The following is a 21766-nucleotide window of genomic DNA, read 5'->3' as shown; positions in this document are numbered from 1 at the left end:
TATATGTGGAGCATGTCACTGGCCTCCTCCTTCCTCGCAGGCCAGTAGAGGCCTCTGCACGTAAAGGATGCTTCAAATCCTGCAAGCTGCCTGATTAACACAGCATTAGGCTCCAATGTAAGCGGCTTGTGAAAGCTGCAGCAAAGTAAAGAGGAAATCCCATCGGTGTCTATAGTCCTTGATAAAGGAATAAGCCAGTATGGTGTGATTCTTCAGAGCCTTGCCCCAGCAGCTGGTGCCCAATATGAACCATTAGCCAGTGCTTTGATCCCTGTTGAAGATTCTGTATCAGCCACAATGCAGGGTTATGCTGAAGAATCTGAATGAGGCACCCGGGAGTGGACTGAACGAGATAGAGTGGAGGGAATCCTGCATGGACAGGGAAGTCACAGAAGAGGAAGGCTGAGAATGTCCTGGTCTCCTCGTAGTCTCCGGGTGCCATTCATCATCAGGAACAAGCAGCGCACACACCTCTGGATCATCCCATCTCTGCTCCACACTGGCTCCACTGTCCTCCTGCCAGAGGCCCCAGGTGGCTCCCAATCCCAGGCTGCACAGCTTCCCTGCACTCTCTCCAATCTTGCAATGTCATTGCCCCAGACGCTCCCTCTTGGGAACCCTTGCAGTCTCTCACCCAGCCTGCTGGCTCCAGATCCACCTAACAGTCTCAGAGGTCTTCCTGAGCAGATTGAGTCCCGCCACCAGCACAGCTGTGGGTAATTACAAGGAGGCCTGCGTGGGCTCAGTGGTAGGGTTCTCGCCTTCAGTGTGGGAGACCGGTTCGATTCCCAGCCAATGCAGTTCTTGCACAACCACCCCCTGTCTGGCAGTGGAGGCTTGCATGTTGCTATAATGCTGAACGGGTTTCAGCAGAGCTTCCAGATTAAGACAGACTAGGGATTGAGGCCTGGAAATAGACTTCCAAACCTCAGGCAATGAAAACCCAATGAATCACAATGGCCTGCTCTGTACCCTATCACAGGGATGGTGAGGGACCAGGAAACATTTCATTCTGTTGTGCGTTGGGAAACCCCACTTGCAGCATCTAAAGAAGAAGCAGGGATTCAGCTGTTTACTCCACCTATGACCTTCCACCTAAGCTGAAAGGAGGAAACACAGCATGAGTGGAACAGAGGGAGGAGGAAACAGTAGTGCACTCAGGACAATATCAAGTTCAGAGACTTCCTTCTCTTTCCCTGGACCTTCCAAAGCAACTGGCAACCCTAGTGGTGGGAGTAAGGATACCACTTCCCACGCCAAGCCCAGACAGCAGGAGCCTTCTCCCTGGAGAGGCAGAAGCATGCAGGAATGAGAGTTCAGGGTTGGAGTCCCATACCGGCTATTTGACCTTGAACAACTTATGTAACCTCAGTTTTCTCTCCTGTAAAATAGGGACAAGAACAATAATTGCTCTATAAAATCAGTAAAACCAGTTCCCACAAAGCCAGCTCTGACTCACGGTAACCTCAGGTGTGTCAGAGCAGAACTGCCCTGTATAAGGATTTTCGGTGGCTGATTTTTTGGAAGTTGATCCCCAGACCTTTCTTCCAAAGTACCTCTGGGTGGATTCAAACCTCCAATCTTTCAGTTAGCAACCAAGTGAATTAACCATTTGCACCATCCAGGGACTCCAAATACTCTGTAGGGTTGTTATAAGAATTAAATGAGCCACACAAGTATTTGTTGTCATGACTAATAACTTCAGAAGCAGCAATAAGAGGATCAGAGAGGGAAGTCTAGGAGTCCTGAGGCTTCCGAGGCAGGCAGAATAGTTAAGGAATCCCTGGCAATGTTGAGAAGATGACTGGGTGAAAGTCAAGCCCACCACCAGAGAGGCCTTCAGGACTTAACCCATCCGTCATGCATGCGATTCCTGACATACTGTCCCAGGGAAACACTGTGTGTGTGTGTGTGTGTGTGTGTGTGTTTTCTGAACGATGTATAATTAATGGTAGAGAGTAGACTGACATAAACACAAGCATGCCATGCCAACGACAACAGTAACCACCATGGCTTACGGAATTCGCCAAATGGTTCAGAGCTAGGGGAGGTACCACCAGAAGAGAAGGAGGGAGAGCTGAAGAAAGGATAGAATGAAAAAAAATCTACCAGCAGCCTCAGGGTTCAAGCTCTTCCAGCAGCAGGTCAACAAAATGCCTGCAACATCAAATCACAGGGCAGTCTGTCCAGGGACTCAGTTTACCTCAAAGGCCTCCTGAGTCACATCCCAACCCTTCTTATTTCCCACCCTCCCTCTCTCTCTTCCACCCTTTCTCCCTTCCCCACTTGTAGTCTTTGCTCCCCTCATCCCTCTCTTTAGGGCAGCTGCCTCTGAGGATCTGGAAATTCCCATAGTATGGTCTTTTTTTCCCTGCTTGGGGAAGAAGATGAGAGAAGTGACAGCAAAAGTGTAACAGAAAGGGAAATAGAAAAGAATGAGAGAGGGCTCTCCAATGGAGAGGAGGAAGAAGGACGACTGGGCAGGGATTCCAGACTGCCGTAGGTGGAGCAGAGTTAAGAGAAGGGGCGAAGAGTTCCATCTCCTTTGTAACATCCTCCCTGCCAACCCCAGTCCTTGGAATCTCTCCCTCTCATAGACAACTACAACACTATGAATCAGCTCAACAAACATCACTAGGTGTCAGACACTGCCCAAAAAACAAAAAAAGGCTAGGACACAACCTTTTTTCTCCAAGATTTCAGTTTATCCAAGGACAGCTGTAGTTGTAGGTGGTGTAGGCACTGTTTGGGTCACGCTGTCCAAGTATGGAACAAGAAGTATTTGATTATGGACCGATGCAATGTGGCATCAAATAATATTTTTTAAATGAGAAAGTTACTCCCATTTCCATTATCCTGCAAAGACAAAATCAATCTTTGTTGCAGTTAAGTGTCATTGCATCAGTCCCAACTCAAAAAGATTCTATATGGGGTTTCCCAAAGCAGTTGGTGGGTTTGAATTTCCAAGCCTGCAGTTAGCAGTCTAGTGCTTATGCTACAGCCCCACACGTTTTTGGTGGCTATGTGCTGTGAAGTTGGTTCCGACTCATATTGACCCTGCATGGGGTTTCCAAGGCTGTAAATCTTTATGAGAGCAGCAAACCTCATCTTTCTCTCATGGAACAGCTGGTAGTTTCAAACTTTTGACCTTGAGGTTAGCAGCCCGACTCGTAACCACTACGCTACCAGAGCTCATTCAATTTTGGTGTCTCTTTAATCCTAGCTAAGCGTCCTCTTTTAAAGAATGAGTGACCTCAACCTTAAGCCTCTGCAGCCAACAGTGTCTAGCCAATTATATCATTGTTTTTGTTGTGTTTATTTTTGTACTTATTGTCTATTTGTGGCCAGTGATCTTGGTTCTCTATTTCTGATACTGATATCATATTTCCTTTTAAAACAAATGTTAGGCATCAAAACTGGGTCAATTTCACAAAAATATTCAGCAAATAACGATATAGATAATTGGTTGGTATGCTTAAAATCATGAAACTGGTAAGCAGTAATGTGCAAAACCATGATTATAATACTCAAATAACTGAAGTTTGTGAAACCTTTTCCTAGAGGAGCCTAAAGAGGAAGTGATCAGTATGATGCCTTCAACTACTAGCTCTTTGCTCTTCAGTGTTGTCTTCTTTTCCAACAAGACAGTAAACTCCCTGGACAGCCTCCACTTATGGATACTTAGTCTACCTGTAAGGCATTTTCATTCATTTAAGAAACTTAGCTCATAAGGTAGACAATAAATGGGAAAATTCCAGCACAAACACAGAGTGGGAAAAGCAACTTGGGTCCACTGGCAAAGAAGAAAGCCCAGAACATGAAGAAACTACACACCATCCAAAGAAAGAACTACAAAAACAATGACACTTTTATGTTATGACTTTCTGTAACTTATAAGCCAAAATGTTCTTTAGAAGCAAGAATGGCAGACTTCAACTCACTTACTTTGGACAAGTCCTAAGGAAAGGTCAACCACTAGAAAAGGACAAGATGGTTGGGTAAGTAGAGGGTTGGTAACAAAAGACGAAATGTTTCATGAGCTGGGTGACATAATAATCTCAACAGCGAGTTCAAGCATAGCAGTGATGAAGGACATTGGCACAGCACTGGGCCTCATTTCATTCTGGTATATGTTGGGTAAGCTGGAGCCGGTTCCATGGGAAGTTACAAAAACAACCACAATGGAAGGTGTTAGCTACAGACGTCAGATCAGAAAACAAAACCAGCATGGCTAGGAAAATATACAAAGTCACAAATAAGTGAACCCCACTCTGACCTCCATAACCCCAAATTCCCCTACTACAGCATCTGGTTGGGGAAGGTCTAAGGGGAGGACAGAGCTAAACCCCACAAAGAACTACTGATTCTCTGAAAGTCCAACCAACAAAACAGGGAACTCTAGTCCCTGCTCATGGGCAGTGACCTGAGTTGGTCTGAAAGAGATCCCTGCAGCCACACAGAACATGGTGCGAGCAACACATACCAACTATAAGCAGGGCTGGGCAGTGTATGCAGGGAGCTTACAGAGAATCCACACAATTCCAAGGGCCCCGGGGCTTTGGGTCTGAAGACTTTGGGGGTTCCTGTGTTTGCACTCGACAAAGAATACACAATATAACCACATACCCGACCCATCATATCATAGTCCTATGAGGAAACCCCACAATTCTTCTCTGAGGCCTGGGAAGCCTTGACCCTCCAATGGCCTTCAGATGAGCTAAGTGTAAGGGGAAAGTTCCCCAAGCTGGAAGAGTGCAGAGAGTAGGGAGAAACATGGCTGACTAATACATCAACAGTCAGATGTAGCCCAGCCTCAACACCTGAGAGCAAGTGATAACTAAGAGTAAGCACAACAAGAATACCAGTAACCCCTAGTGCTCCCCACACCCAATTCCTGGACTGCTGAGCTGGACAGACACTACAGCCATTGGCCCTGTAGGTGCAGCAGATGAGACTCTCAAACTAGCAATGAATGATAAACACATTCTGGAAGAATTTAGAACTGACCCTGGGCTCCCCAGGAACATTCGGGTTATAACTGGCAATCTCTGTGTCTCTTGCTGGAGATATTTACCAATGGCCAATTCTCTGACCTTAGCTAAGAGGAATAAAGGAACAAGGGAAGCTGAGGTGTCACAGTATAACTGTCCAATTCAGCCAATCACGTTTTCCGCTATCCTTCCTGTCATTTCCAATGTAACTGTTGATTTGTTCTCCCTTTGAAGCATGGCGCACAGAACAAGGAAGGCTGGGACCAGGTATACCACTGTGGGTCATCCCTGTGACCTGGATGTGTGTTCACAGGAGCACTGCCGGAGAAAGATCATCATCCCACACAGACTCCCTGGTTCACTTGCCACTTTGCTCGCAGGAACAAAATTCACCCTTGTTAGGTACTATGTTGTTGTTGTTAAGTGCCGTCGAGTCGGTTCCGACCCATAGTGACCCTGTACAGGGTTTCTGAGGGTGTAAATCCTTACGGGAGTAGAAAGCCTCATCTTTGTTCCGCGGAGCGGCTGGTAGTTTCGAACCGCTGACCTTAAGGTTCGCAGCCTGATTCTTAACCACTACGCTACCAGAGAATGTCAGAGCAGGATGACATCTTGGAGACCTGAAAGTTGTGACAGAGTAGAACTGCCCCATAGGATTTTCCTCCTGGTGTGGTGCTGTAGGATCAGCACTGGACTGCAAACCACAAGGTTGGTGGTTCAAACCCACCAATTGCTTCTTGGAAATCCTATATAGGGTCGCTATGAGTCAAAATCGACTTGACAGCACTTAACAGCAACAACAGTCTTTATAGAAGGAAATCACCACTTTCTTCTCCGAGCCAGTCAGTCCTCAGAGAGCAATTGCTCTCTGCGTATTCCCATCTGATCTCCCTTCACACTGCAGCCAGGCAGAACCACTACACACCATCCAAGACTCTCCCCAGGTTCTTGGGGGTGTGCTCAGTGGTTCCTCACCAGTTTTGGGCGCTGGAACCCTAGGGCAGTCTGAAGAAGTATACAGGCACTCAGTATGCCTTTAAATACATGAAATAATTATACAAGGTAACAGTCCAAGTACAGAGAAATGAAGATACTTAAACATAAGTAGGGGGTATGGTAAGGAGCTCTGGTAGCATAGTGGTTATGAGTTGGGCTGCAAACCTCACGGTCAGCCGTTCGAAACCACCAGTCATTCCGCAGGAAAAAGATGAGGCTTTCTGCTCCCATGAATATTTACAGCCTCAGAAACCCTATGCAGGGCCATTATGAGTCTGAACCGACTCCACGGCACATCACCACCACCACAGGTGATATGGTTATAAACAAGAAGTATATGATGTAGTAGCTTATCTTAAAATCACCATGATTTAAGAGTAATAATGAACATAAATGCTTTGAGAGATCTGTGCCATTCCTATCACATGATATGATTTCCATTTGTGACATAGACACAGGAACTCATAGTACCATAGGGTTTGGCCTATTTTCTTAAATGAAGCAAATGCTATATTTCAATTAAAATTATGAAAATAAAAATGTCAAATTTTCCCACCCAAGTTGATGAATTCCACCCTGGAATTCAATCCACAAGAACCTGATGCTTCCACATAATCCCAAGGGTCATGAGGTATAAGATACCAGTGTTCCCCAAATAAGCTGACCAGGGATAGCAGGGAGATTCTGTCTGCAGTGAAGAGAACGGGATGCTCAAGGGTGACGCAGCCCCAGTACCTACCCTGCCCTTTGACAAGTACCAGATGCAACCACTAGGTGTATCTCCAGACCTCCTGTGCTCAAAGAGAGACCTGCCACATACAAGATCCTCTTCAGCTACCCAAAACCCCCTGCCATTAAAACAGTTCTGACTCACATGACTCTGCAAGACAGAAAAGAACTGCTCCTTAGAGTTTCCAAGCCTATAAATCTATACCAGAGAAAACAGCCTCATCTTTCTCCTACCAAGTGGCTGGTGGATCCTGCTGACATTTTAGTTAGCAGCCCAATGCATAGCCCACTATAGCACCAGGACTCCACCACTTTGGCTAAGTCTTCTAAATTTCACAGTCCTCCTCAGCATGCATCTAAAATTGCCAAGAATGGACCCTTCCTGGGTATGCGATAAGGGTAGAAGACAGTCCCCTCACTTCTGCTGGAGCCCCGAGCATCTGGCAGCAGGGAGAAGGAAAGTGATTTAGCAAAGAGCTTCAAGGCAAAGACAAGACTTCTTTGAGTACCCCAGACCATTGGTCACTCTCGCAGTACTGAGTTCAGATCGTGTTACTACGCTACCATGCTCATTGTGTGAATTTCTCTTGTTTGGTTGGCTTCCACTAATAGACCCTAAGGGAAATGGACTGACGCCTAGCTGGCGATCAGCAAATGAGGCAAGAGAGAAGGGCCCAGAGACTAAGCTTGGTGGGTCACCCTAGACAGCTGTTACCCCTCCTTGTAGTTGGTGTGACTGCCCAGGCAGCCTCTAGCCAACAAGGACATTGAACTTACCAAATGACAAATGGAGACAAGCCTCCTCTCTCAATATCTGTCTCTGAGCCCAGAACATCTAGCAATGCGATGAAGAAGAAGTATCAGCAGGACTGACTAGCTGTGCCCTGGCCCTCTCTACACCAAATACAGAAACTGATATCAAATGATGGTAGAAAACAGGAGTGATATTCAAAATATTTAGCAATCGATGTGATATACTGTCAAGTTAGACCAGCCACCAGCTATAAACTGTACAGCCTCTCCAGGAACAACTACCTGGGAATCTGCCTCATAAGAAGATAATTTACACATATAATGCAATCCCAATCCAGATTCCAATAACATTCTTCAAAGAGATGGAAAAAACAATTCCAAATTTTATATGGAAAGGAAAGAGACCCAGGATAAGCAAAGCACTGCTTAAGAAGAAGAATAAGGTTGAAAACCTCTCACTCCCTGACTTCAAAATGTATTACATGGCTACAGCTCTCATAGCATAGTGGTTACGAGTCGGGCTGCCAACTGCAAGGTCAGCAGTTTGAAACTACCAGTGGTTCCGTGGGAGAAAGATGAGGCATTCTGCTCCCATAAAGATTTATAGCCTCACCAACACTGTAAAGAATCATTATGAGTCGGAACCGACTCCACAGTACTTAACAACAACAACAGTGGTCAGAACAGCCTGGGTACTGGTACAATGAAAGATACATTGATCAATGGAACAGAATTAAGAATCCAGAAATTAATCCATCTATATACAACTAACTGATTTTTGACAAAGTACCTAAATATATCACATGGGGAGGTGATAGTCTCTTCAACAGATGGTGCTGGCAGAACTTGAAAGCGATATGCAAAAGACTGAAACAAGACCTTCACCTCACACCTTATACAAAAACCAACTCAGCATGGATTAAAGACCTAAATGTGAATCCCATAATTATGAAGGCCATCAATGAAAAAATAAGGACAAATGTGAGGGCTCTAATTCAGAGAATACACAGACTACCAAACGTTTTGAAAACTACACAAACAAAAATAGACAAAATAGATGAATGGGACATACTAAAAATTAAAAACTTACGTGCATCAAAAGACTTCACCAGAAGAGTAAAAAGGAAACCCACAGAATGGGAAAAAATCTTTTGCATCAGACAATGGACTCATTGCTAAAATATATAGGAAACTACAACACATCTACAATAAAAAGACAAATAGCTCAACTAAAAAATGGGCACAGGACATGAACAGACACTTCACTAAGGAGGAGATCCAGGCAGCCAACAAATATATGAAGAAATGTTCACAATCACTAGCCATTAGAGAGATGCAAATCAAAACAACAATGAAATATCACCTCACACCAGCAATAACAGCAAAGACCAAAAAAGTAGAGGACAATAAATGCCGGTGAGGATATGGAGAGACTGGGACGCTCCTGCATTGCTGGTGAAATTGCAAAATGGCCCAACCTCTCTGGAAAGCAATATGGTGCTTCCTCAGAAGGTTGGAAATAGAAGTACCGTATGATCCAGCAATTCCTCTACTTGGTATTTACCCACAAGAAATACGAGCCATAATACAAGTAGATATATGCACACCAATGTTCATAGCAGCACTGTTTACAATAGCAAAAAGATGGAGACAGCCTAAGTGCCCATCAACTGAAGAATGGATAAACAAACTATGGTACATACACACAATGGAATACTATGCTACCTTGAAGCATAACAAAGAAGCTACAAGCCACTGCATAACATGGATGAACCTTGAGGACATTATGTTGAGTGAAATTAGTCAGTCACAAAAGAAAAAATACTGCATAGGACCACTACTGTAAAAGACTAAGAAAAAGAACCCATACTAAAGGGGGGAGGGGGAAATTCTTTGCTGGTTACCGGGATGTGGGAGGTGGGGTGAGGGGAGGAATGGGAAGGTGGAGCACTGGGTAGGGAATAGACACAGGATAGTTTGGGTGCTAGGGAGGGGGGATGGAAGAACAAAGTAGATGGGAAAACAATTAGGCAGGTTTGCATGGGCTAAGTGGGACAGAGGTAAACAATGATGTATGCACAACCTTGGAACAGGGCTCTGGGATACAGAGATTGAGACATGGTTGGAATGGGGAAAAGAGGGGAAATAATGTTAAGATACTTGGCTGTCTTATGAATCTTGGTTTCCCTGGCATACCATTATAAAATAGGCACTTGAGGGGGAGAGAAAGGAATAGCCAGAAATATCATCATAGAAAGCTTGTAAGTCTGTCTTCTGCCTATAACTGCCTGGAATACCTAAAATGGGGCTACAATGTGCCCAGTGAAGGAGGCTTCCTGTGGAGCCTCTGCATTACATAAGACCATAGTTGGAATCCTGAACTGCATCCAGAATCTTCTGAGGTGGTAAATTTCCACTTTAAAGGACAAGCAGACCAGCCCAGAGCAGCTAGAAGAACAGAAGATACTTCTTGAAAGAAAGACAGACAGGAAAAATACTAAAGAATTTAGGCAGTCCAACTGTTACTACAAGAACAAGCAAGTTGCTCGCCCAGGAGACATCAAGGCAAGTGGTCGGGTTTCCTCAAGGCAAACCCCCTTTCAAGGCTAAGACTCAATGGGAATACACACTCTGATTCGCAACCACGTTCGCACCGATAAGGGGAAGTGAGGGAAAAACAGCAATGAAGCTGCAAGCTAAGCCCTACAATGTTCAATAGACTCCTGTGAACCCAGGTGGAGACCTGGTTGGCCAGCAGTGTGGCAAGACCTGGGGACTCTTGGCCCAGAGACAGTGACATAGCCACAGAGGACTAGAGTGGAGAGTGAAGCATCCAGCTGATAAGAAAAGAGGGCAAATGCATCAAAACACCCACACTTGCAGAAATACCTACTTGACCTGGCTTCAATGACTGGATGATCAGAGCTCAACTAGAAGAAGAAAGAAGAGGAAAAAAAAGAGTAATCTGATACAATCTGATGAACTTGACCTACACCTATGGATGCAGTAGCCCAAAAGAGGGAACAAATCTTTACAGCGAGAATCATTCCCACTCCCTCCATACATGAGTAGACAGGGATGGGCAACTTCGACATCGGCTACTCAAAATGGGGCACTACAAAGGCAAGAAGTGACTGGCTTACAAGCTTTCAAGAGGGAGCCTAGATTCAGAGGGCACAGAATAAGGTAGAATCTCCACTGAATAGTATCCAATCTGTCTGGGTGGGACTGATGAAAGGAGATACGAATAGGTCTCCTGTGATACAGTAGTGAATATTTGTTATCAGAACTGATTGTGAAGGTTGGAAATGTAAAGGTAGACATTTTGTAGCAAAAGGAGGGGAGTGATTGACTTTGCAGTCCAGGAGTGGAGGTCCCTGGGACCATCAAGGGAGAAAAGGAGAGTGCGGAACCCTACCCAGTGAAACAGTGACACCAGAGATGGAGGCAGAGACGATGACATGGAGAAGTGGAATGTCTGGGGACTCTAGACCCAGAGAGGGAGAGGGGCTGTGTGTCTACGACCGGGGCAGGGGGGCAGGCTTGCAGGGTATACCCTGTGGTTGGTTGATGGTGCACGGAGGGGTCTGTGACCATGGCAATGAAATGATATACAATAGGATGAATGTAAAGCTAATATTCTCCCATGTAAAGTATCACATAATTCACAATTAAAAAAAAAAAAAAACAGCCATTGAAAAAAAAAAAAAAAAAAAAAGATAATTTAGCTCCAAGGAAACAAACCCACCAGAAAGAAGTTGGTCTCTTGACTTGTTTACATAGACTCTATATGATCAATATTTAATATTCTCGAGGTGTTAACTAGTAGTTTGGCCTTGCGCAAGTTACTTCCTTTCTCTGGACTTCAGTTCCCTCTCGCTGATGAAATTGGAAGAAATTATCTCACGGTACCTTGCTCCTCTAATAGCCTCTGAGCCCATTTTCTTGCACATGACTTATAGCACCTGGTAGGGAAAGTATGACTAAGATGATACACAGGCCAGAAGCCCTGATGTGAGTTATGGTCAAGTCAGCTGGGACTCCTGGGGGTCCCATGGACAACAGAACTCGACATTGCCTGGGTCTACACCATCCATCATCAGGATCACTGGTATACTCCAGTGCATTGGTGCAGCCTCTGCGTATTGTGAATGCCTTCCAACCTAGGGGGCTCATCTTCCAGCACTCCACAGGACATTGAATGCTCATCTTGGCATTCAATGGCCCTTAGTATATGGTCCTGTAGGGGGAGCTATGATCAATTAAGCCTGGGAAACCTCCCTCCAGCCTCTTATGAGGAATACTAGAGGACTCTGGTAGCGTAGTGGTTACGAATCGGGCTGTGAACTGCAAGGTCAGCAGTTCAAAACTACCAGCTGTTCCATGGAAGAAAGATGAGGCTTTCTGCTCCCGTAAAGATTTACAGCCTCGGAAACCCTATACACACTCGCTATGAGTCGGAACCAACTCCACGGCACATAACAACAACAACAGGGGCCATTTGAAGCCAGTGGTGACAGATGACAGACACCAGATACAAATGGGAAAGCGCAAACCTCAGCCCCCCTCCACTTCTGTTTACACAGTAGGTCTGCTTTTCACTAGACCCACTGGGCAGCGCTAATCTTCCTGGCCTGGTGACTGTGAATACCAATCCTGGAGAGTAATTTTAAGAGAGTGGGAATAAGAGTTAAGAGACCAGTTTCAAGGCAGGTCTGTTAACTCCTATTAAGAGTTAAGACCTGCGTTCCAGCAAGTCAGTTTTCTAGTCAGTATGAAGGAGTCTCTGGGTGGTGTAGATGGTTAAGCACTTGATTCCTACCAGTGCATTGTTGGTTTGAACTCATCCAGTGGCGCTGTGAAAGTCAAACATAGTGATCTACTTCTGAAAGGCCACAGCCTTAAACACACTATGTGTGCAGTTCTACTCTGCACTCATGGGAGATACACTTACTGGTAACTAATGAGAAGAGGGGAGCAGAGAGATCCCGCTCAGTGGCAATGCTATGGGCATCAAATGAGAATATTGATTGTTAATTTTCTTAATTAAAAATACTTGAAAAATGAAGTGATTGTCTTTCTGGATGTGGGGAGCTTTCCTTAGAGATAGAGATAGCTAAGCTTTCCTCTCTGTATCCCTACCCCAGGCCTCCCCTCTGAGATCCAACCCAATTTGTTCTGCTGCCGCTCTGCCTGCCATGTGCAGCTGTGTAGTCCCAGGGGTAGGGGCTGAAGGGCTGTCTTTGTTGTGTTCCTTGAAAATCCCTTAGGGGTAGGAAAGAGAGGCAGGTGAGACGCCCAAGGCTCCAGCATGCTGCTTCAGGGTGGGGCAAGTGGGACAGGAACAAGTCCAAGGCCAGGGGGAAATCATCACATTTTCCCGTCATTAGCACAAGTCACCAGCAGGCACAACCCGCACTCCTGAGTGCTTAGTAGCCATCACCAAGAAACAGTACTGAGCAGGCCTTCATTAAAATCCACATTAGCATTTTCTTTGCATTTGCTATAGTCCTTCCTAAGAATGTGAACCCCAGCCCCATGCCTGAAGAGCAAATCAGTTAATTCTATGATTCAGTCTACAGGACTCTGGTGACTCACAACCTCATAGAAATCCCCCTCTCCCTTTACTCCAAAGGCTGAGCAACAGACAGGAAGACCTCCAGGGAAGACAGTCACCCAGAAAACTATACAACAAGTTCTAAGGGTTCTAGCTCCAAGTTTCCCAAGTAAAGCAGAGCCTAAGTCAGATTCAAGTACTATGAGAGGAGAAGCTCTCTGAAAGGGTAACAGAAAGACAGACAGAGGCAAGTCTAAGGTGTTTAGTCTGTGGGAGGCAGACTGATACCATGAAATGAGAAATGGTCCCCCAGGGTTGGCCTGGAGCTTCAGAGAAGAGAAAAGTCTAGAGTCCGGACACTTGATGGTGCTCACTGTTCTAACACCACATGCTCCTTCTTGAAAGGGAAGACCATGCGCCTCTTAAATCAATCGCCCCCTTGGAGTCCCAGGGTGGTACACCATAGGTACCTCCACAGAAAAGTCTGGGGATCTACTTCAATCAATCAATCAATCAATCAACGATTTAAAACCCTATAGAGCACAGTTCTTCTCTGATATACTCAACAGCAACTGGTTGTATGGTTGCTTGATTGATTGGTAGGTTGGTTTGTTTGAATAAAAAATGTCCAGGCTCTGAAGAGAATCTCTATGAATTCTTGAAAGGGAAGAATAGGAAACTACTGTAAAGTGCTTTCTTGGCAGGTCTCAAAGACCCCAGAAGGTCTCAAGCTCAGATGAGGCTCAAATCCAAGCTGGGTCACTTAGCCTCTCTGAGCCTGTTTCCTCATCTCCTTAAAATGACGGTAATAACCCGACCTTGTACAGCATTCCTGAGGACTAAATGAGAAGGCACAAGTATCAGCAGCATCACATGCTGTGTGGCACACAGAACACACTCCACAGGTGGTAGCCAGGCCTCTGTGCCACTGGCTCGTTGGGTCAAGGCAGGGAGTTGGGAAAAAAGTAGGAGGAGGTGGGCAGGCCAACCTTCTTAGAGATGTATCAGAGGAGGTCCTGTTCATCTTAGCCCCTCTACAACTCCATCTGGACAAGTGGAAACTAACTCTGGAGGCTCAAGTCTGGATGAATCCCCTGAACTGCAAACACAATGCAATGCCCTTGTTCATGTGGATTGGCAGTGAGGGTGCAAATGTCTCTGTCACCCACAAGCATCCCTAGAGTTGCCTCTAAATGAAATCCTAATCAAATGACCAAATATAAGAAGACATACTGGCATACTCTTGCATGTTGTTAAATGCCATCGAGTCAGTTCTGACTCATAACGACCCTACATAGGTTTATGAGGCTTTTAAAATCTTTGCAGGAACAGAAAATCTCATCTTTCTCACACAGAGCAGCCAACTTTGTGGTTTGTAGTACAGTGCTTATCCTATGTTATCAATAAACTAATGAATAGTCTTTAAAATATAAATATGAACACCAAATGGAAGGTATGCACCAATTTAAATCCTATCTAAAGCATGCCCAGCTATCAACTAGAATCGGAAATGAATTCCAAGATATTTAATCAGAGTTTGGTGGATGCAAAAAGTTCTTCTGATTGTTAAGGGTAAGTGAATAATTTTTAATGAGTCTTTGATAGAAACCCATTTCCTTTCCATTTATCTTAAAGTCAAAGTAAAACCAGAGCCGAGAAGGGTGGGGACAGTTAGGCAGGTGAACCCACTGCAGTTGCTCTCCAACCTGCCGCCTGGGAAGCTGCTGGAGGCCAGAGACTAAATATTGGGACACAGAGAAGAGTTGTTCAGACCCTAACAGAAGAGTTGTTCAGACCCTAACAGGTTCCTGGGGAAGCCTCACAGGAGACCCTGCTGTGTATCTCTAAACAACTACATGGCAGAGGTAGCAAGTGGAGGCCAGAGGAAACAAACTGAGATCACAGAATGCCAGTTCCAAAGATGATGTCAACTCACTCTCAACCTTGCTTTTGTAGCATGGAGGAGGAGGTAAACTGGGTGTTCATAATGAGTGAAGTGACCAGGTAAACTGATGGCTACAAACTGTTCATGCGTTAGAAATACTGCATCCGACACATATATGGAACATGGTCTGAAAAATGCAGTGCTGACAGAATGGACTATAAGGTACATTTATAGTTCTGTTAAGTAAAAATGCATACAGCTCTGAGAAAGTCTCTTAGCCACAAGGAGTCAAAAGACTGACAATTATGTGGAATGGAGTATCCTGAGTGGGATATCGGAACAGATGAAGAACATTCATTTAAAAACTAAGAAAATGTGAATAAGGTATGGGTTTTAGTGAATAATGTATTTAATCATGGCACTTAACAATAACAGCAACAAATCATAACAAATGTATCATGCTAGTGTATGATATTAGTGATGGGTTCAGGGTATATGAGAACTCTCTGTACTATGTTCTCCATTTTTCTCAATCTGAAATTGTTCTAAAAATCTAAGATGCATGGAAACAATTAGTCTAATGAACTAATGGGCCTTGCAAGCATCAGACACCACAACCCTGAGACCAGTGGAGCTAGATGATGCCTGGCTACCACTACCAACTCTTTTGAAAGGGATCACATTAGAAGATCCCGGATAGAGTCAGGGGAAATGTAGAACAAAATTCAAAATCGTAAGACCAGGCTTACTGATTGGACAGAGGCTGGTGAAACCCCCAAGATGATGGCCCTTAGTCCCCCTTCTCATCTGGAAATGAATTAATCTCTGTGGCTCAATTTTCAGTCAAACAATAGCAGGACAACACTAGGGAGCTGGGCATTCCTTAGAATAATCAACCATTTGAGATGAAAAGGGCAGCATTTACCCAAGGACAGGGTTCAGATGGGTTAGGAAAGAAGGGGGAACGGAAACAGGAAACACAAGGAGGAAACAGAATAAGTGCTGTTATAGTCTAGGGATTGCAATCAGTGAAATGAAACAAAGTAAGTATGAATTGTTGAATGGAAAACGGATCGGCTCTGTAAACCTTCACCAAATTCACAATAAAATGTACAGTAGATTTTTGTCTGTTTATTTGTTTTGCTGTATGGTTTATTTGGGGTTTCCTTTTTTTTCATTTTAAAAAAGATATTATTTCTTAGAATAATTTTTTAAACTTTTTATTAATTACTCTAGGAAATAACATCTCTTTTAAAGTGGAAAAAAAAAAAAATCAATACATACAGCCAAAACTATACTCTATATATTTTCCAGAAACACAGCAAATTGGAATGGTTGCGTGAGCAATGGAGATTAAGGGGTATCTTTAAAGAAATAAACAAAGGCCCTTGTACAAACCAATACTAATAATGTGGCATGAATTGAGAACAGTGATTCACTCAACTCAATTCATCAGAGATTCCACACTCTAGAAGGTGAGAGTGAGCGAGAACCCCACACAAGAAGAGGCTGGGACAGCTAGGAGTGCTGGAGACTCCGATGACAGAAGATTGACAGGACACTCTCCACACACTTGTGTTAACACTGGTCAGTACCGGAGCTGACCAGTCAGTAGCCTTCCTAATTCCTCCTAGTCAAAGCCCAGAGAACCCAACAGCAACCGAAGTGAAACATGTTGGAGGACAGCACAGATGGACAGCAATGCTAGGAACAGCACCAATGGCATGACAGGTAAATGTGAGTTTCAGATCAACAGCAAATATTTTTTTATTGCATAATCATGTCTCCTATATGGCCTGGAACATACTTATACTAAAAAAACACTCATTCTTGATATGGAATTCAAATTCAATGAAGTGCCTATATTTTTATTTGCTAAATTTGGCAAACTTCCCTAAGGTTATATTCAATCTTAGTGTTACTGTTCAAGGTCCTTAAGGTTGTGTGGTTTCATCTTTGAACAATCCAATGAACAATATATTGTTCTTTCCATTTTTTTTAAATGAGAACATCTGTAATGGAGTTATGGAACTTGCCCAAGGTCCTGAGGTTCGTATCTAGCATGAATGGGATGTGAATATTAGTCATATTCCACCTTCTTCAGCATGATATATATAGACATACCTCAGAGAACTGTAGATTAACTTCCAGATCACTTCAAAAAAGTATCACAATGAAGCAAGTCACACAAATTTTTTGGTTTCCCAATGCGTATAAAATCTATGCTTATACTAAATTGTAGTCCATTAAGTATTCAATAGCATTATGAAAAAGTTTTAAATATTCTGGGAATGACAAAAATGTGACACAGTTACACTACGTGTGAGCACAGGCTGTTGGAAAAATGGTGCCAATAGGCTTACTTGACACAGGGTTGCCACAACCCTTCAATTTGTAAAAGATGCAACAACTGGGAAACACAGTAAGATGCGTCTGCCTGTACTGTTTGCCGATGAGCAGCTGAACAAGGCCTAAACCTCTGCTCCCTGTGAAAGGCAGTCTCTCACACAGTGTCAAATGTCATGCAATATCCTTGTATGCCATTCAAAACACACCACAACCCTGGGGAGATCTTCCCTCTAGATGTCAATCAGAGACACCAAGTGAATTTGGGGTTTCAAAAAGTAGCCTTAAAAGAGCACATTCTCTCCACCTTGGTGAATAAGAATAACCAGGGGAGCTTCATCACCTTAAGGGTCTGGATAAATAGCATGTTGTTGTTGTTAAGTGCCATGGTGTCAGTCTTGACTCTTCGTGATGCTGTATAGTGTTTCTGAGGAGCAGATGGTGGGTTTGAACCACCAACCTTGCAGTTCAAAATGACAATGCAGTCGAGTGCTCATCCTACAGCACCACACCAGGACTCCAGGATAAATAGCACAGGGCAACACAAAAAGGGTGCAAGCCAGACCATGTCTATCCTGAATGGGGGCAGAAGGATGGATGGGAGACCTCTGAGACAAAGCAAGTCCCTAATGAGACTAACACTCCAATCCTCAGCATAACATCTTTTATCATAAGCACCATAAGCATTTATCAAGCGTCTACTATGTACCAGACATTGTGCTAAGTGTTTTTACATACTCCATCATTACAACCCAGCAAGACATCTATTGTTTTGCAGATGCAGTATGAGCACCTACTATGTGCCAGGCTCTTTCCTAGGTACTTAACAGAGAGCAAGAAAACAAATAAGATCCCTGCCTTCATAAAGCTAGCAGGGGCACAGACAATAAGCAAATAAATCTATCATGTTTATTTCAGGCAACAGTGCCAAAAGTAGTGACGAGAAGTAAGAGAGGGCCAAGGGATAGACAGAGAGAGGGTGACTGATGGGGATATTGTATTGGTCAGGAAAAACATCTGGTAGAAGTACATTTGAGCAGAAAGAGGACTGAAGTAAGGGAGTGAGGTACAGGTCTGAGGAAGACTGTCCATGGAGCAATCATGAAAGGCCCTAGGGTAAAAGTGACCCACAAAGGAGGTACGGCCAGTGGGCTGGAGAGGGTGCAGGAGTGGGCGGATCAGGGGAGGAGGCTGGAGAGGGCAGTGGAGATCAGGTCATTTTTAAAGGATTACTACTGTGTTGAGAAATGGATGTATAAGTAAATAGATGGTTGGATGACGGATGGACAGACAGATGGATGGACATGAAGATGAATGGATTTCCAGGGATTCTCTTAGATTAGAACTAAAGGTATGTTGCTATTGTAATAAAATGCTATCAAGTCAGTTCCAACTCATAGAGACCCTGTATAGGGTATGTGAGGAGCAGCTGGTGGGTTTAAACTGCCGACCTCATGGTTCACAGTCCAGTGCTGATCCTACAGAGCCACACTGAGAGTCCAAAGGTATATATGAGAGTAAGTCAAAAAATATTGCTACACAAAAGGAGGGAGTGGTTGACTTTGCAGTCCAGGCGTGGAGGTCCCTGGGACCATCAAGTGAGAAGAGCAGAGTGTGGGACCCTACCCAGAGAAGCAGTGATACCAGAGATGGAGGCAGAGACGACGACGTGGAGTAATGGAGCAGCTGGGGACCTCAGACCCAGAGTGGGAGAGGGGCTATGTGCTGACAACTGAGGGGTAGGCTTATGGGATATATATACTCATTGGTTGTCTGATGATGCATGGAGGGACTTGTAATCATGGCAATGAAACAATATACGATAGGATGAATGTAAAGCTAATGTTCTTCCATGTAAAGTATCACATAATTCACAATAAAAACTTTTTTAAAAATTGCTACAAAAAAACCAAAGAAACCTTGATTAAAAAAAATATCAAAACATGAAGCAATTGTTTTTCAATATCTTCTCCATCTAGGTCTATTCGCTTCTTCAAGTGATGTTTCCATCTCTCTAACCCTTCTCCCAAAGAATTCTGCACTCTCCAATTTACACCTTGTCAAAACATCAGTTTGGTATCCATGAGAGACTAAAATGTGTTCCTTTTAAATACTCTTTGAGTTTGGGGAACAAAAAAGAAGTCTGAAGAAGCAGTACTGGGGATATAGGGTGGATGAGGTAAGGTTTCCCAGTGAAATTGTCACAGGACAGCCTTTTCTACCCTCACAGAATGAACAGGTACATTGTCTTGATGGAAAAATTTCCTTGATACAATTTTCCTGATCTTGTTTTTATTAATGATTTTCAATTCTCTTAAAACTTTCTAATAAGTCGCTGTAATCAGCCTGTGTCCTTCAAGAAAATCTTTCAGGACTGTTGTCGTTAAGTGCCATTGAGTTGTTTCCAACTCATAGCAGCCCTGTATAGGTTTTCCAAGGAGCGGCTGTTGAGTTTGAACTGCTGACCTTAAAGTTTGCAGTCCCATGCTGATCCTACAGCACCACACTAGAAGTCTATCCCTTTGGGATCCCAAAACACAGTTGCCATAACCTTCTGAGTTGACTCTGTTCCTTGAATTTAAATGGTCCATGAAGACCCCCTTAGAAGTCATTGTTTGATTGGACCTCTTTTTGGAAATAATTCTAATGAGACTAAGCCAAGTATATTACTGAGAGAACTTGTCTCTTTAAACACATTTTGTGTGGAATAAACCCATGCTTGTATGAACTGCAATGTTCATTGACTTACCCTCGCAGCTCAGAGGTTGATAACATGTGTCTGATGTAGGTCCTAATTCAGTGCACAAAAAACCCGCTCCACAAGGAACCCTGGGCAAGCACATGCCTTAGTGAACCAGATATCCTGCTTGGGAATTTTGATTCAAAATGGGTCTTCACCTCAAGGAAACCATTATGGAGAATGCCACAGGATGGGGTCTGAGAGTCAGAAAGAAAGGTTTTGACTTCAGTCTCTAACTAGCCAACTCCCACAGAATGGAAACTCCCAGAGGCACTAACAATACCAAGACTCTTCCTTAGGTCCTTGGCTAAGAAAACTGGTTTTCACCACCAGGAAACAATGCCTCTGCAGAACAAATGTCCCTACAGGGCAGCACAGGACTCCGGTGGCCATCCTACCCCTGCTGCCCCTGCCGCCTGCCTCGCCTCACCTCCACATCCTTCTCCAGCTCCAGCCCGGCCTCCATCAGGTTGTGTTCAAACTCCTCCCGCTGCTCCTTCCTCTCCTCCTCCAGGGCATCCAGTGGCCCCAACTCAATGTCACCAGGGCCCCCTGCATGGGGATCCTTGCCCGTTTCCCCATTGGAGACGATAGCCAGAGAGTGGCCCGGAGAGCCATGGGCAGGGTGGGCCCCTCGTTTCCGGTAGTGGTAAGCGAGCACATAGTCGACCTTCCTCTGGTTGTCATGAAAGTGCATGCGGCTCACACGGGCCTCCGAGGACAGCGGATCACTGGCATCCAGGTAGTTGTTGATGACCTGGCCAGAGAGAATAGGACAAGGATGGAGAGGCCCGCTGAGTCTGGGGAGAGAGAGGAGGCTGCTGACTCCATGCTCTGAGCTCAGGGAAATGACTTAGGGAGGAAGCTCCTCAGGCCAGGGACCCTAACTGTCCCTAAGAAAGGAAAAAGTGGCTATAGTTTACTTTCCACACCTAGCCCACAGCCCTCCACCCCTTTGTGCACAGCCCAGGCATCAGAACTTTTCCCCAGGAACTGGCAGGCATGCACACTCATACACTCACATCCACAGAATGCACACCCACACCGCCTGCCTCCACACACAGAACCATACAGTCACCTCTACACACGCGCACACACAAACACCTACAAGCATATACAGTCACATATGCTCATGTCTCTCCTATACACATGAGGGTCTGTGCGCAAATGCACATGTCCAAGGCCTTCACTCGCACTGTGACACACGACACACACCACTCCTTGCATGTCTGCCGATGAGCCACCAAACACACTGCACGGGTAGCTCACACAGAGTACTCACTGGTAAGTTCTCTGGATCCATTGGAACAAAGGTCAAATCCTAGTCACCTGGCCCACCCCCCACCCTCCCACCCCACGGAATTCACTACACACTGATCCCCTTGCAGCCCCACATTGTCCTCTTCCTCCTCCTCTCCCCCACCAAAGGTGACAGCAGGAAGAACTGCCTCCTGCTCTCTGCACTCCCAGAGAAGAGGTGGTTGCAAGGAGAGGAGGAGAAAGCACAAGGAAGGAGCAGAGGAGGAACTTGCCTCCCTCCCTCTGGGTGTTTCCCTGTTTATTACTGGGTTGATACCCAGCTGCCTCTGCCGCCACCTGAGAGGTCACCTGGGCAACCAGATAGGCACAGGGGAGAGACTTGGAGCCACCACAGCAGAGGAGACTGGCTTCTCAGACTTGCGCAGTGGGAGCCAGCGAGCCTAACAGGTGGGAATCACCTAGCCACTCTCATCTTCTCCTTTTCTGACCCTCCCCTGACCAGAAGATCC

The 21766-nt window shown here is 44.9% G+C and overlaps 1 protein-coding gene across 1 annotated transcript in view; it reads right to left on the bottom strand.

Moving 5' to 3' along the window:
- ANO2 (anoctamin 2) overlaps positions 1 to 21300 on the bottom strand; it is a 547529-nt gene extending 526229 nt beyond the window's left edge. Inside the window, exons 1-2 of the mRNA XM_006862668.1 lie at positions 21280 to 21300; positions 20428 to 20754 (exon numbers count right to left, since the gene is read on the bottom strand). Of these exons, the coding sequence (XP_006862730.1) occupies positions 20428 to 20754; positions 21280 to 21300 (348 nt within the window). The remainder of the gene's footprint in view (positions 1 to 20427; positions 20755 to 21279) is intronic.
- Between the last annotated feature and the right edge of the window lie 466 nt (positions 21301 to 21766).

This window comes from Chrysochloris asiatica, unplaced genomic scaffold, assembly GCF_000296735.1.
Source record: "Chrysochloris asiatica unplaced genomic scaffold, ChrAsi1.0 scaffold00050, whole genome shotgun sequence".
Classification (NCBI taxonomy): Eukaryota; Metazoa; Chordata; class Mammalia; order Afrosoricida; family Chrysochloridae; genus Chrysochloris; species Chrysochloris asiatica.
Note: the sequence above shows the minus strand (reverse complement) of the source record. Positions and strands in the feature narration are given on the sequence as shown.